General features: G+C 31.7%; 1 protein-coding gene and 2 long non-coding RNA genes across 8 annotated transcripts in view; 1 reads left to right on the plus strand and 2 right to left on the minus strand.

Moving 5' to 3' along the window:
- The window catches only part of LOC100577174 (ras-responsive element-binding protein 1), a 65,279-nt gene extending 59,180 nt beyond the window's left edge, over positions 1 to 6,099 (minus strand). The window contains exon 1 of the mRNA XM_026439667.1: positions 5,965 to 6,099. Coding sequence (XP_026295452.1) covers positions 5,965 to 5,968 — 4 coding nt within the window. The 5' untranslated portion in view covers positions 5,969 to 6,099. The remainder of the gene's footprint in view (positions 1 to 5,964) is intronic.
- Positions 6,100 to 6,174: 75 nt separating this feature from the next.
- LOC102655807 lies at positions 6,175 to 10,531 on the plus strand. Of its 6 annotated transcripts, none has more exons than XR_003304363.1 (6): positions 6,175 to 7,426; positions 7,513 to 8,314; positions 8,392 to 8,549; positions 9,305 to 9,477; positions 9,575 to 9,732; positions 9,878 to 10,531. It is a non-coding gene; the product is annotated as an uncharacterized LOC102655807 (long non-coding RNA). The 6 variants fall into 6 exon arrangements; XR_003304360.1 differs by having other exon boundaries at positions 7,513 to 8,122; positions 8,211 to 8,314; positions 9,305 to 9,732; positions 9,878 to 10,527; XR_003304364.1 differs by having other exon boundaries at positions 6,175 to 7,115; positions 7,206 to 7,426; positions 9,305 to 9,732; positions 9,878 to 10,527.
- LOC113218646 lies at positions 10,452 to 13,231 on the minus strand. Its single transcript, XR_003304365.1, has 2 exons — positions 12,110 to 13,231; positions 10,452 to 11,629 (listed from the first exon to the last, which is right to left on the minus strand). It is a non-coding gene; the product is annotated as an uncharacterized LOC113218646 (long non-coding RNA).
- Positions 13,232 to 14,098: the final 867 nt, after the last annotated feature.

Raw genomic sequence — 14,098 nt, forward strand, 5'->3', positions numbered from 1 at the left:
TTTGATTGTAAGTAAAAGTTGTTCTTTGCTCGTTGAACAAAAAAATATAAAATTTCTTTCTTCTGAACAAATAATTCAATTGATTGTAAAAAACATATCTTTTTTCCCTTTCTTAAAAAAAAAAAAAAATCAGCAGAAGAGTTTCAAGGTATTCTTTAATTTTTCAAAAGATATCGAGGAATCTTTCATTTCGAATCAAATCGAATCTTTAAATTTTTCACTTTGATATTTTTTTTTTTTTAAAAAAGAGAACTAAACCAGCTCAAGATATTCGTTTCAAGATGAAAACGTTACGTTTTGACATACGAAAATGGGCTCTGACTTGTTTCGTAACAGTGCACGGCCGGGGTTACTATGACACCGCTCATCTTGGAGAAAAACTAGAGCTATTAAACGAGTCTTGCTACACCCAACGCCGTAAATCCCATAAAGCTTAAAAGTCTACCTGAACTTTATAACGTGCATCATTCCTTTTGTCTGGTTGAACTTCCAGTTTTAGGCGGAAACGTCGTTCGACTATAAAGAAACTTCATACCCATGGGATATCTCGTTGATGAAACCGTGAAAATGTCTGATCTTCTAAACAGATACGAGTAGTATCCGCGGTTACGTGACTACCGTACTGGTCACAGAGGTGTTCGTATTCAGAACGCGGCTTAAGACTCCCTTTGGGCTCGAATTTTGTATCATTATTACCGTATTTTCCAATCTTTTTTAAATTCTAACCCCATTTCGCAGTATTTAAATAATCTGATCACTCTTTTTTTGCAACGATTCAAATAATTTACAATATCACGTATTTTATATGTAACTAGATGGATTTAGAATAATTTTCCCAATCTTTTTCCAAGTTGAGAACCTTATTGCAACTGATTTGTTACGGTTGACAACCAGTGTTCTCATTGTAATTTAAGATTTTTTGATAGAATAATCTATAATCATCTACGAACAATATAACGACATAACAATTTAATTAATATTTAAATAATTAATTAATATTTAAATAAAGAGCTATATAATTACATAATAAATTCGATATGAATTAAATACTGTTCGATATTAAATTAAACACTGGATGACAACCATCACTCAAATGCAAGTGCGATTCTAAAAAGAATTAAAATCCTCAAAAGAATAAAATTAATCTATCATAGAGAATATAATCTTTAAAATAATATACCACGAAGAACATAAATCAAAATCTAGTAACCTTATTGTTACTAGAACAATGTAATAAGAGAAAATCTAAAAACACGTATTATAATATATCTTTCAATTTTGCTATTTCGAATCTTCATTCGAATCGTATAATCAAAATTAAATACGACAATCGATTACTCAAATGTAAAATCCTAAAGAAAATTGTTAACCTACCTACCATAGAGAACATAACCTCTAAAATACACCGCGAAGAACGAATCGAAAAAGTTCCGTAAACCAACACCACAGTTTTATTATTATCACAACGCTGGGGTAAGGGGGAAGAAAAAAAGAAAAAGAAAAAGAAAAAAAGAAAGAACAGAAGAACGAAATGCAACAGGAATCGGATATACGCGTGCAGACTCAACAGCTGAGTTATTCCAGCACGTGGCAACGGGACACTGTGTACCCGGTGTGATGATCCATACACGCGTGTATCTCTGGCTTGTTAAGTGATAGCACATCGAAACGATACGGACACGGTGTACCACCAAGATACACCACGACGAAGGCGACAAGGATACGAGGTGTCCCATCTCGCGATTGTTCGCTTTATCGCGCGATCTACGAGCTCGTGTATAGGATGTCTTCGAGACTGCTGATCTCACTAAACGAGGATTGTTGGAGGAAAAGAATAAAAATGGCATTGTCGTATGCCACGTAAACGTTGAACACGATTGACGATACTTTTACAATAAACGTGCAATAGAAAATTCTTAGTTTATTCCGTCGAGATGAGAGGAACAGTTTTTGGAAAATTTCACGATAGAGAGAAACATCATTTTGTTTTATTTTAATTTGTTGTGTCGAAAAATATTACATTTGATAGATTTTCAACATTATGTAAAAAGTATTCAAGTATTTGACGTTATATTCATAACGTATTTCATTTCAATATACTGACAATTAGATATATTTTTGTAAATTAGATAAATTTTGAATTATTTCTAAATATTAGACAATATATTTAGAAGATTATTTATCAATAATTCCTTGCTTGTTATCTTTTGATCCACAAAAGATACATTCAGTCGAGTAATACTATTTTGCAATTGCAAATCAGCATGGAAGAATTTGCAGAGAGCAATGTTGAAAATCTAAAGATATTGTAGAAGGTGTTGAGTGACGTTTATGCAAACACGGCCGAACACCAAACGAGACGAATGATATTTGCGATAGGGTGGTAATGGTGATACGAAGGAGAGGAAAGAGGCAGAGGATCATGAATCGGTGGCACGTGTAATCTCTGTAACGCTACACTTCTATATTATCTGCACACTACCTGCATTTTATCCGCGTTACATCCTGTATATATGTTATTACATTCGTAAGAAGTATGTGTACACAGGATGTTCGTGATAGATCCGCGTTGGAAACAACGATGCGATTTAAAAGAATCGAGTTCTCCTCGAGTGCTTAGGATGAAATAAAACTCTCGGCCATATATATTCATCATTGGATATCTTTTAATAACATTATGCATTTTCCACGAATTTAATCTTTTTCGAAATTTAATTTTTGCTGGATTGATACCTAGAAATATAATTATTATCAAACAATTGAAATACAACAATATATATTTATAAAAATTGAATAATGTAACTAGTATTAACCTATCAAATTCATTATTACCTATTTCTTTTTCAAACTATTAGAAATAAACTACAAAAATTAATATTAATGTTTTGCAGTGTGTGATTATGTTCATAATGTATGAAGAAATTTAGAAAAAATGTTTGCCTTTTCTAATAAAAATTAATCTTTTATTTTCCTTATAGTAATCTAAGCAAATGACACACATTGCAAACAACAAAGACTCATTGGTAACATGTATCATTGATATGCAGTTTAAGTATAAGTTTCATTGAAATAAAATCATTGTCCAATCACATTGGAACATAAGATTGCAAGAAATTAAACAAATTTTCTAATCAAACAAAAGAGCAAAAAATTTATTGAAAAAAGAATTAAAGATATCTTAATCATAAGAAATAATAATTAATTGATTAAAAACGTACAAATAAAAATTATTTTTTACTAAAATTAACGTTTCTAAAATGACATTATTTATGGAAAGAATAATCTAACCTAACCTATACCAACCAATCAAAACAGGAAAAGAAAAGAAAGGAATGGATCATGATATACATCATGTTGACCAATGAAGAGTCACCTAATTCTTTTTGAACTGTACGAAAACAAGGTTTCGCGTAATTGCATCAATTTCCAACCATCACCGGTATCAGTTCGTCTAACGGGACGGTTTTACACAATACCTTCTCGGAGGAGGGACGAGGAGACTCAAGAGGGTTAGGAAAAGCTGTTTCAGAATCACCGAGCACGTTGTTAATGCAGATTGGCTGATTGTGGGGCCGATGAATCACGTGCTTTCCGGGCTGCGTGTCCGCACGCATATCGAGCTACGCGTTGACAGAACGGGTCTCCGTGACTCATACCCAGATCCTGAATCTTTCTTTCTGTTCCAGCTGCAATTTGCACAAACGATCCGAGACAATGTTTGCCTACCGTTCTTTTCTTCCATTCCTATCGTTCGAAACAATAATCATTCTTCTAACGATTTACGACAAAGTTTTACTAGAAGAAAAGGATTTACTAGAGAATCAAACTATTTTCAAATTGTTTCTGAAGATTTGAAAGGTTTCAAGCAGGTTTTAAACAGAAGTTTCAACAATCGATAATACATTCCATATAAAGTTGAATTTGCAGGAAAAAGTTAGGTTAAGTTAATGGGATAATATTTGACGTATTAAAAGCACTGTTGATTGATTAATATGTTATGTAAAATATATTTACAAAAATTTTCCCAATAATTATTTTGAAAAATCTAAATTTCTTCGAATATTAATTAAAATATTAAAAATTAATATAAAAGAAAATATTTCTTACTTACTAATAATCGATGTCTTTATTTTGCAGGTTATTTATTACAGCAACAATTATCCTTTATTCAATATAAACTTTTCTTTTTACGTAATTAATAAATAAAACATGTTACACACTTTTTGTTATAAACACGATGTAACAAAAAAACGTTTTTATTATGAACATAAAAATCACGAGAAGATCAATTTACCAACAAAGTAAAAACTATATCATAATCTTTTCTTATATATTAAAAAGACAAATATCAATTGATTAAATTTTTTAATAATAATTAACACACTAATTAATAAACGGAATTAATAAATTCGAGTATTAATTAAAAAATCACGGACACGAAGAGACTTGAAGTACGAAACTATCGAAAGAAGCTCGAAGTACGAAAGTATCGAAAAAATCGATTTCTCGATAATCTATCGAAACGTATCAAGAATCGAAGGATTGGTCGACTCGCTTGACAGCAATGTCCGTGAATCAATCAGTCACGTAGTTTGAGAAAAGTTCAAAAAAGATTGTCAATTGATAATCTTTACGTACGTGTGCTTATCAATAACATCTGTACTTTTTAAACGATAAATAGTAAGTGGTTATAAGTATATGACGCATCGAATAGTTTGATATTTTTTTTTTTATTTCCTACCTTCACTCTTCCCACATTTCATCTCTATTATCAATAAAATCAATATGATCGGAAAATAAATATATCGACGTATGAAATATTTGAACGTAAAACATGCTCAGTTTTCAATATCTTAAAGAAATTTTGTAAAATTAATCAATAAATATTATCGATTTGTCGAAATTTAGTTAATAAAATTATTTGTTGTTAATTCAAATTTACGCAAAAAAATTATTTTCTAATTAAATTTATAATATTATTCAACATAATTTTGTATCAACTTAAAATTAATATTTTAGATATTAATATTTAATTTTGTTCATAAATATCGTTTTATGAATATTTTTTTTCATCTAAAAATAATTTCTAGATTAAAATTATGCCAAATTTTTTATGAATAACATTCGTTTTCCATAAATATATAAATCTTGATTTAAATATACAATTCTTTTTAAAAGTTCAATATATAATACATTCAAAATTTTGTAATGGAATATATATTTCTTTTATAGATTTTTGACGATCATTTTTTTGATCGATCTTTAAGTAATCTGGCACAAGATAGACCTTGGCAATGATAAACCTTGTTGGATGTTATCTTTACTTGGAATCAAGCTGAGAAAACGCAGATAATCCAGAGTCTCGAGTATATATTGAGATTTCAAAATAATTTCGATGACATAATTTTAATCCCGAGTTTTATATTCGAACGAACGAAAAATTTTAAATAAAATAAACGAAGCTTTAAAATTAAAACTGTATAAATTATAAATTGTCTGATTATTTCATTTTAATCATAAAATATCGAAAGAAAAAAAGTTAACCTATAAATCGTAACTTCTCAATTCATTATTATCAATCAATAAATTTTTATGCAACAAGCCTTTGACACATTTTTGCTATTCAATACAATGTATTGTTAACTCTTAAAATCTGTTATCAAAAAAAATAATATTCTCATAGAGTGAAATATCACTAATGTACAACCTTTAGGCGTACATACATAAAAATCAATCCTAAAGATTTTCTTCGATCTTTCGAAAGAAGTTTCTAGAGTCACGAGATTTCTATTAAAACTTCGTAATCTCCAAAATTACAGAGGTGGCAACCCTGACGTAGACATATAATATGTGTTCATGCATCATATAAACATACGTATTTATACATTCGAAGCATGGATCATCATATAGTTCGATAAATTGCGTTAAAATGTTAAAGCAAAACGAAATAAGAATATTACTCACCCATTGTGTCGTCGATCGTCCAACGAAGCTAACCTTTCCGAGGCTGTACAGGTCAGAATCTCCGACGCCTCATACGCGCGATCGTTCTCTGTTTGCCAATCGAGTCAGCGGATTGATCGATAGTCGCAGTTACTCGAACGGAATCGATTCGCGTCTCTGCAACCAAAACAATGGCCGCGTCTCTCTCTCTCGACTTTACGATTATACTTCGCTCGCGTTGAAACATAAAAATAAATAAAATGATTCACGCCGTACTTTTACTTTTGTGTTTATGAAACGATAATTTGGATGAATAAAGAAGAAAAATCATGGTGAAATTGTGATATATATATAGTGCATAGAAGAAGGAAGAGGAAGATAAGTGAAACACTTTCTTGCATCGAATATATTCATTTCGCGATTAAATTTAAAAATGAATATCCTTGGAGTTTTTTTACATATTTATAAAAAGAAAAATTGAATAATGAAAGAGGGGGAAAGAGCAAAAAAGTGAACTAACACTTATATTAAGTATAATCACTCGAAGACGTAGAAATAGATAAAAATTACTACTTTATAGAAACATTCAGACAGATAAAATTTAAAAGCTACGATAAAACGATAGGATGATAATATACGATAGTACAGTGAGAAAAAGAAGAAGGAAATAAACGAAGAAACGTTCACTTATGCCGATATCATACTGTATTCACGTTTAAAAGTATAAATAAATAAAAATATCGACGATGAATTTATTCATGCGTGTAAAAGAATTTAATCCAGATTCCGAATAAAGAAGGAAAAATCGATAACGATAGGACAATAAACCACGGTTAAAAACATATATCAACCAGTATAATTCAAACAATCTCCCGTTCACCTCCGTTCACTCACTGTTCGAAAAATATAATATAAAAAAAGAAAATATAAAAAAGAAATATATACTTACGTGTTTTACGGAAAGTAAGAAATCGTTTGATTGAACGATGACGTAGAGGGAGGGAAGAGGGGACGAAGTGGAGGAATACCGGCTATAAGAGGGCCGTCGATTGTATTTCACCGTTATGTCAGACGCGAGAGAGCGAGGAGGAACATTCCTGGACCGTGTCCAGAACCGATCTGAATTCCTCGCCGAGGAAATTCCAACGAGGTTGTCATTCGATGATCTCAAGGTGAGCACGGTGTGATCGGCTATGCGCCGCGTATGAATGAAAACTGTGGGCTCGACCTCCGTATGGAACCACCCTTTGCTCGTGCTCCAGTTAACGATCGGTGGGACGGGTCGATTCTTTTATTTCACGTATGGAAGGGTCGACCCTCTTTCTCTCGGCTTTGACGCAACGGATATCTTTGAACTGGATTTCTTGAACGATTTTTTACCTCGCTGGTTGACTAAACACTTTCAAAGGATAAGATATGGAGATAGATAGATGATGGTTTGAGAGCAAAGGATGGAGGATTGGGAGAAGTTTGTAAATGATTTGTAAGTAATTTTTATAATATTGGATTATTTCAATTAATCGTTTAGAAGATCCTATTGTTATTAATTGATTTGTGCTTCAATTACAGATTTCCTTTATTGAAATTTTTATGCATGAATGAAACAAGATAATTCTATGCAAATAATGGATTATGCGTTTAAGAGTAAAGGAAGGATGATTTTGAGATATTGGCAATAATATTAATTTGGTTTTGATTAATTTTAAGTATCATTGTGAGATTTTTATGTGTAGAAAAAAGAAATTGTATGAAAATAGGAAAGCAGAAGATATTATGTTAGCAAAGAATGAAATTGAATAATATATATTTGTTATGAATGTATGAATGGAAGATAATGCTTCTAGATATCCAAATTTTTTGAATTCGTTGAAATTCATTGAACATAAAGCTCTACTTTTCTATTTTCATTTATTAAAAAAAAAAAAAAGTCACTCAAGTCAAGAGATTAATGAAGTACTTGGAATTTAGATAAAGCCAGATATATAGAAGTATATATATATATAGAAGAATAAAAAAATATTGATCCTATCTTCAATATTTATTTGATAATCAAAGATAGAATCTCTGTATATATTAAACAAAATGTGTTTCATACACATAATGAAAAGAACCTTGATACTTGTATTTTCAATCATAACTTGAATTATTACACCTCTGGACATTTCTGGAAATTATAAAAGTTAAGTAATCATTATTAGAAGATAAATTTTAATTTTTATACAATGAAGTAATGCAAGAAAGTAATACAATGATACTAACTGTTACAGAAAATGGAGGGTTTTTTAAACTTTAGATAAATATAAATGATGAAGGAATGATATCCAGAAGAAAAGTTCTAGAAGAAATTTATTATTTATTTAGAACAAATCAGGTATTGATCATCAAACAGGTTATTAATATTAACATCCATATATTATAAATAATGTATCGAATCTGTTCCATTGAAAGTCGAATCCAGTATGTCGGTCATCGATAAAATCGAATAAAATTCATCGTATTCCTCTGCGAAACCTTGTTAAACATCTCATGACTACACACCTATATATGTGAATCTCATACAAAGTACTCCGTACGGATTAAGACAACATATGCCTTCAATATCTATGGTACGTTATCGAATATTTTCTTGAATCCTGAACCAGTATCTTCCTTGGTAATCCTACAACAAAATTTAATTTAAATTAATTTTAAAATATGTCACTTGAATGTTCACTCTATAGAGATACTTTCCATATCTATATTTTGCACATTTATAAATAGAATTAAATACTCTAAAATTATGTAGAACATGGTCTCAAATTTTAATAGATTATTGTTTCTTTCCAAAAAAAGAAAGAAGAAATGAACCAGTATCTTCCTTGGTAATCTTATAACAAAATTTAAATTAAATTACTTAATTTTAAAATATGTGAATGTTCACTCTATAGAGATACTTTTCATATCTATATTTTGCACATTTATAAATTATAGAATTAAATACTCTAAAATTATGTAGAACATGGTCTCAAATTTTAATAGATTATTGTTTCTTTCCAAAAAAAGAAAGAAGAAATGAACCAGTATCTTCCTTGGTAATTCTATAACAAAATTTAAATTAAATTACTTAATTTTAAAATATGTCACTTGAATGTTCACTCAATAGAGATACTTTCCATATCTATATTTTGCACATTTATAAATTATAGAATTAAATACTCTAAAATTATGTAGAACATGGTCTCAATTTTTAATAGATTACTCTTCCTTTCCAAAAAAAAGAAAGAAGAAATTATCTCTATCTAACAATTAAATAAAATAGAATTCTTCTCTGATTTAAATTTTGGTAATTCACCCTTAATTAAAAAATTCGTCGATTTCAAAGATTAATTACAAAGGAGATTGTTCAAATACCATTGAAATGGAAAACGAAAATCCGTAGTATTTACTTTCTCCTGGCATTCTGGTTCGAGCGCCATTTATTTACACATTGGCGATAGTATTTCTAAGAATAGTGTAAATACATCGGTGGAGGTATATTATCACACGAGTACCAAGGTGATTCTGTTTTTCATGTAATTACAACCAAGAGACAATTCGTGTTTCATTCTTATCGTTCCGTGTTTCAAGCTAGTCATTTCAACCGACCTTTCAGGTTGGACAATTTTACAGTGCAACGTCGTTGCTAATATAATGTCAAAAGATAATGTAATAAAATAAAAAATTGAGGTAGAAATATTTTTAATGCTCGTTTCCATGTACGAATGAAGTTACTCCTATTTGTTGAATTTAACAATTTTTTAAAATTAGAAGGTAAATGTTTAATAAAATTCAATCTGGATTGAAGAAGAGGGATAAATGATTGGATAAGTTGAATATAAACTGTATAACAATCATCCTCAGGGACTTATTTTGGAAAAATGAGTTATAATGTGGAATTGAATTAATAAATTTTCAGATTGATTGCTTATTCTACTAGCTTACTCCAAATAAAATTGAAAAACACTCACGTAAGAATTTTCTAATCTCTGTATCTGTAAAATATCGGAAAGAAAGAAGATTAAAAATCTATAAAATAATACAAATATATAAGAAGTAAGTATATAACAAGTGAATAAAGGTATTATCTACTTCTTGATACAATCTTGTCGTATCTATTTCATTCCATTTATCTATATATACAATATTTCTATCGAACAGGTTTCTTTCGTCGATTCTAAGAAAATAGATAAAGAAATGAGAAAAAGGAAGAAGAGGAAGCAAGAAAAAAAAACGAAAGCATTTTGCGTCCTCGTGATTTACGAAGCCGAAAGTAGACCGGCTCGCAATCGGGCTCGCTCGTTTGAGGAAAGCGACCGGTAATTCGAACGAGCGATGTATTTCCTCGCGTGTAATTTTTCCTCGCGGCCGAAGGAAACCGGTCTTCTTTATCATCGTGACGATAAGTCCCTGCTTGCGCAACGATTATGCGCCAGAGAGACCGTGCTTCGTATGCAAAAAGCGTCCCCGTTCTCTTTCTTCTTCCTCTTTTTTTTTTTTTTTTTATTACGAATACGAGAGAGATTCTTCTTCTCTTTCTCGCTAATAAAGTGAAGAAACTGACGATGGAATGTAAGCGATATCGGTTTGAATATATTATGAATAAATTTTTGGACGAAATTGAAATAATTGAATGATGAAATAATTTTGAATAATTTTTTTTTTTTGATGCTGGACTGTGAGTTGAAGGGGAGAGGGGATAAAAAATCGAGAGGGAGATAGTAGTTGATAAGAAGCGGCGTGAAAGTGATTCTGACAAGAGTGGTCGAGAGGCTGGACCATTCGAGAAGAGGGGAGTACTGAATCTGGATTGGTTGTGGTCCAAAGGCCAATAGGAGATCGAGGGATCACGCTTGCGCAGCATCCGGAAATCTCTTCTAATAGCATTCATCTCTGCAACAATTGAATAATTCATAGCGAGATTAAGTAAAACGTGAATCGTAAGTGATCCAAAAATAACTTTGCTATCAAGGAATTTACATCAATTTCCACTGATTGATATTTTTATTTTAATCGTAACATATATTTTTAATAATAAAAAAAAAAAAAGAGTAATTAAAATCTCCTCCTCAAACCTCTAAAAAATAAATATCTTTTCTAACTCTAAAAAGATACTTATTTTTCTACCTCCAATCACCAAAAATGTTCCTTCGAACATTTTCTCCAAAGAGAAGATAACTAAATACAAGAGAACAATAAAAAATAATTGCACGAAAAAGAAAAAGATAAAAACTCCAAAATTCTTTTCAATTTTTCTTCTCGATTCCTCTTCTCGATTCGCGAGCATTGCATCTTTCCTCTCGAGGAAAAGAGCAAGAATAGAAGAAGAAGAAGAAGAAGGGCGGAAGAAAAAAAAAGGGTCATCCAGGGAAGGGAGAAACCGGGCGAGGAAGAAAGGTTGACCCGGGCAAGATCGAAGGGTCATATACCTGCACGAGCCCAACTCGTCGTCCACTACCTGTTCGGCGCGAAGAGCGTGCGTGTGGAAAACCTGATTCCATCCCCCTCCCTGTCGGGGGACTCGATGATCCGGCGCAGGTCAGAAGGGACCGCGAAGGGTGAAACGTTGCGCAGGTACACGCAGGACCCTTTTCCACGAGGATCCTATAATCTAAATGTGCCCTTGTTTCGCGCTGCAACCCTTTCCCTTCGGACCTCTAGAGAAATCTATCTAAAAAAAAAAATGTGCGTCATCCTTGAAACGCTCCGCTTCGGATTGGAGGATTCCACGTGGTGGAAAGGAAGAGGTGCGGAAGGCAGACATTTGGAAACGGTTCCCTGGAAGGAAGGGAGGGAGGGAGGGAGAGAGGGAGGAGATGGGCAGTGGAGAACCGTTGACCGTTTTTGGGGAGGAAAAGAGGGAAGAGAAAACGATCGGTTTTTGGATCAATGATCACTCGTTGCAAGAATCGATCTCTCGTCGATTATATTTGGAAAGGGGTAATGGAAATTAGATGAAAGTTACTTGTGATTAATGTGATTAATATGTATCTTGTGTATTCTGATTTTCTTTGGAAATATTGGAAAATTTTGCTCTTTTGGAAATTTTGATTGCTATCGATCGATTTGAGAGATTGAAGGATTTTATGAAGATTACACGAAATAAAGAGGGAGATTTTTCTTATAAAAGAAATTTTAAGAAAATAATCACCAAGTAATTGTTTCCTTTCTCGAGAGTCGTGTCGGAATAGAATTGAAGATTAAGAAAAAAAGAATTGTACACCGATGATGAAGTACTTCTGTCTGAAGTTTTAGAAAAGAAAAGGAAAACATGATAATGAAAAACTATGATTGACACAGTAAAAAAAAAAAAAAAAGGAAAAAAAAGAAGAACGAAAAGACTCTGTCAAAGCGAGGTTTGTTGCAAAATCGGCATTAGTCACGTTGTAGTAAATAAATAAAGATAAAAAGTAACGGTTGCAAGAACGATGGACGTGGTATAACTTGCTCCAATAAAAATCTATCGATCCTCCTTTTTCGAAAGATTACGCGTTTTTTATGAAATCTTTATGTCCTGCAACAATTATTATGTTCAACATTTTTACGCGTTACCGTGTACGTTAATCTTTTCATTCTTTCCTTTTTTTTTTTTTTTTTTTTTTTTACGAACAATCTCGTCGCGATTTCGTTTCGCCTTCGGGACGTGGCATCACGATCACGAATTTATATCAATCGAGTTCTCGAGAATCAACGGATTCTTAACATCTTCTACAGCTGAAAGAGCGATTTTTTTTTTTTTTTTTTTTTTGTCAAGTATATCTATTGAATAATGTAAAGAATACGATGACGTATAACCTTCCGATAAGAGGCGATAAACTGACGTGTCTGGTTAAATTTCAAGGCTTTGGCCGGGACACGTATAAACTCTCGGAGAAAAATTCGCTCGACATTCCCCGATTTATCACATTTGCCAGTACCTGGCCATGGATATCCACAAATCGAACGAGTGCTGCAATTTCAAATTCTTCAAAGAATTTCTGTTGAATTTTTTGACTTTACAAACGTTCAAATTCAACATCTCTTCCTTTTTCTTTTTTTTTTTAAATATTTTTCAGATTCTTCGAACATTCACTCTTCTTTCAAATTGGAGAAGAAGAAAAAAGAAGATATCATCTTCGAAAATTCTAGAACAAAATTTCCAACGATCTCTTTCCCATCACGATTTCAACCTCGTGTCCGTTGACTTTCAAATTCAACATCTCTTCGATTCCTTCCTTTTTCTTCTTTTTTAAAATATTTTTCAGATTCTTCGAACGTTCACTTCTCTTTCAAATTGGAGAAGAAGAAAAAAGAAGATCATCTTCGAAAATTCTAGAACAAAATTTTCAACGATCTTTTTCCCATCACGATTTCAACCTCGTGTCCGTTGACTTTCAAATTCAACATCTCTTCGATTCCTTCCTTTTTCTTCTTTTTTTAAATATTTTTCTTCGAAGATTCACTCCTCTTTCAAATTGGAGAAGAAGAAAAAAGAAGATATCATCTTCGAAAATTCTAGAACAAAATTTCCAACGATCTCTTTCCCGCCACGGTTTCAATCCTCGTGTCCGTTGCTCCACATGAAATTAGACCACCGAGCACCCCCCATAAAAAACCCAACGGTCAGTTATCCAACGATCGTTCGTCCAAAATATCAAACCGACCCACCATCGTCCAGTCTCGAGGTGGGGATGAATGTCCGTTGCTCCAGTTAACGAAATGGCTCTAGTTTTAAATAAAGAAAAAAAGAAAAAGAAAAAGAGAGAGAGAGAGAAAGAGAAAAAAAATGAAAGACAAATTGTCAACCCTTTTTTGGGACTGGAGCCTTTGAAACATATATTTCTTAAGATATGTTTGAATTAATGGTCACATCAAATTTGTTTATTATTTTTTTATTTTTCAAGATCAAAATGCTCGAGATATATCATATTTTGTCATTTAAAAAATGGATCCCAGAGGTAAAATCATTGGAATATATTCTTTTTGTAATAAATGTTAATTAACTCAACAAAGCTACATCGATTAGGGGGAACATTATATAAATAGTTGTTATCTAAAATTATTAACTTGGGACTATATTTACACTCAAACTTGTTTGTGTCTTTTTTTCCTTTTTTTCCTCGTATTTAGCGCACATTCTTTTTTTTTTTTTTTTATCTAG

The sequence above is a fragment of the Apis mellifera genome, linkage group LG3 (assembly GCF_003254395.2).
Source record: "Apis mellifera strain DH4 linkage group LG3, Amel_HAv3.1, whole genome shotgun sequence".
NCBI classification, from domain to species: domain Eukaryota; kingdom Metazoa; phylum Arthropoda; class Insecta; order Hymenoptera; family Apidae; genus Apis; species Apis mellifera.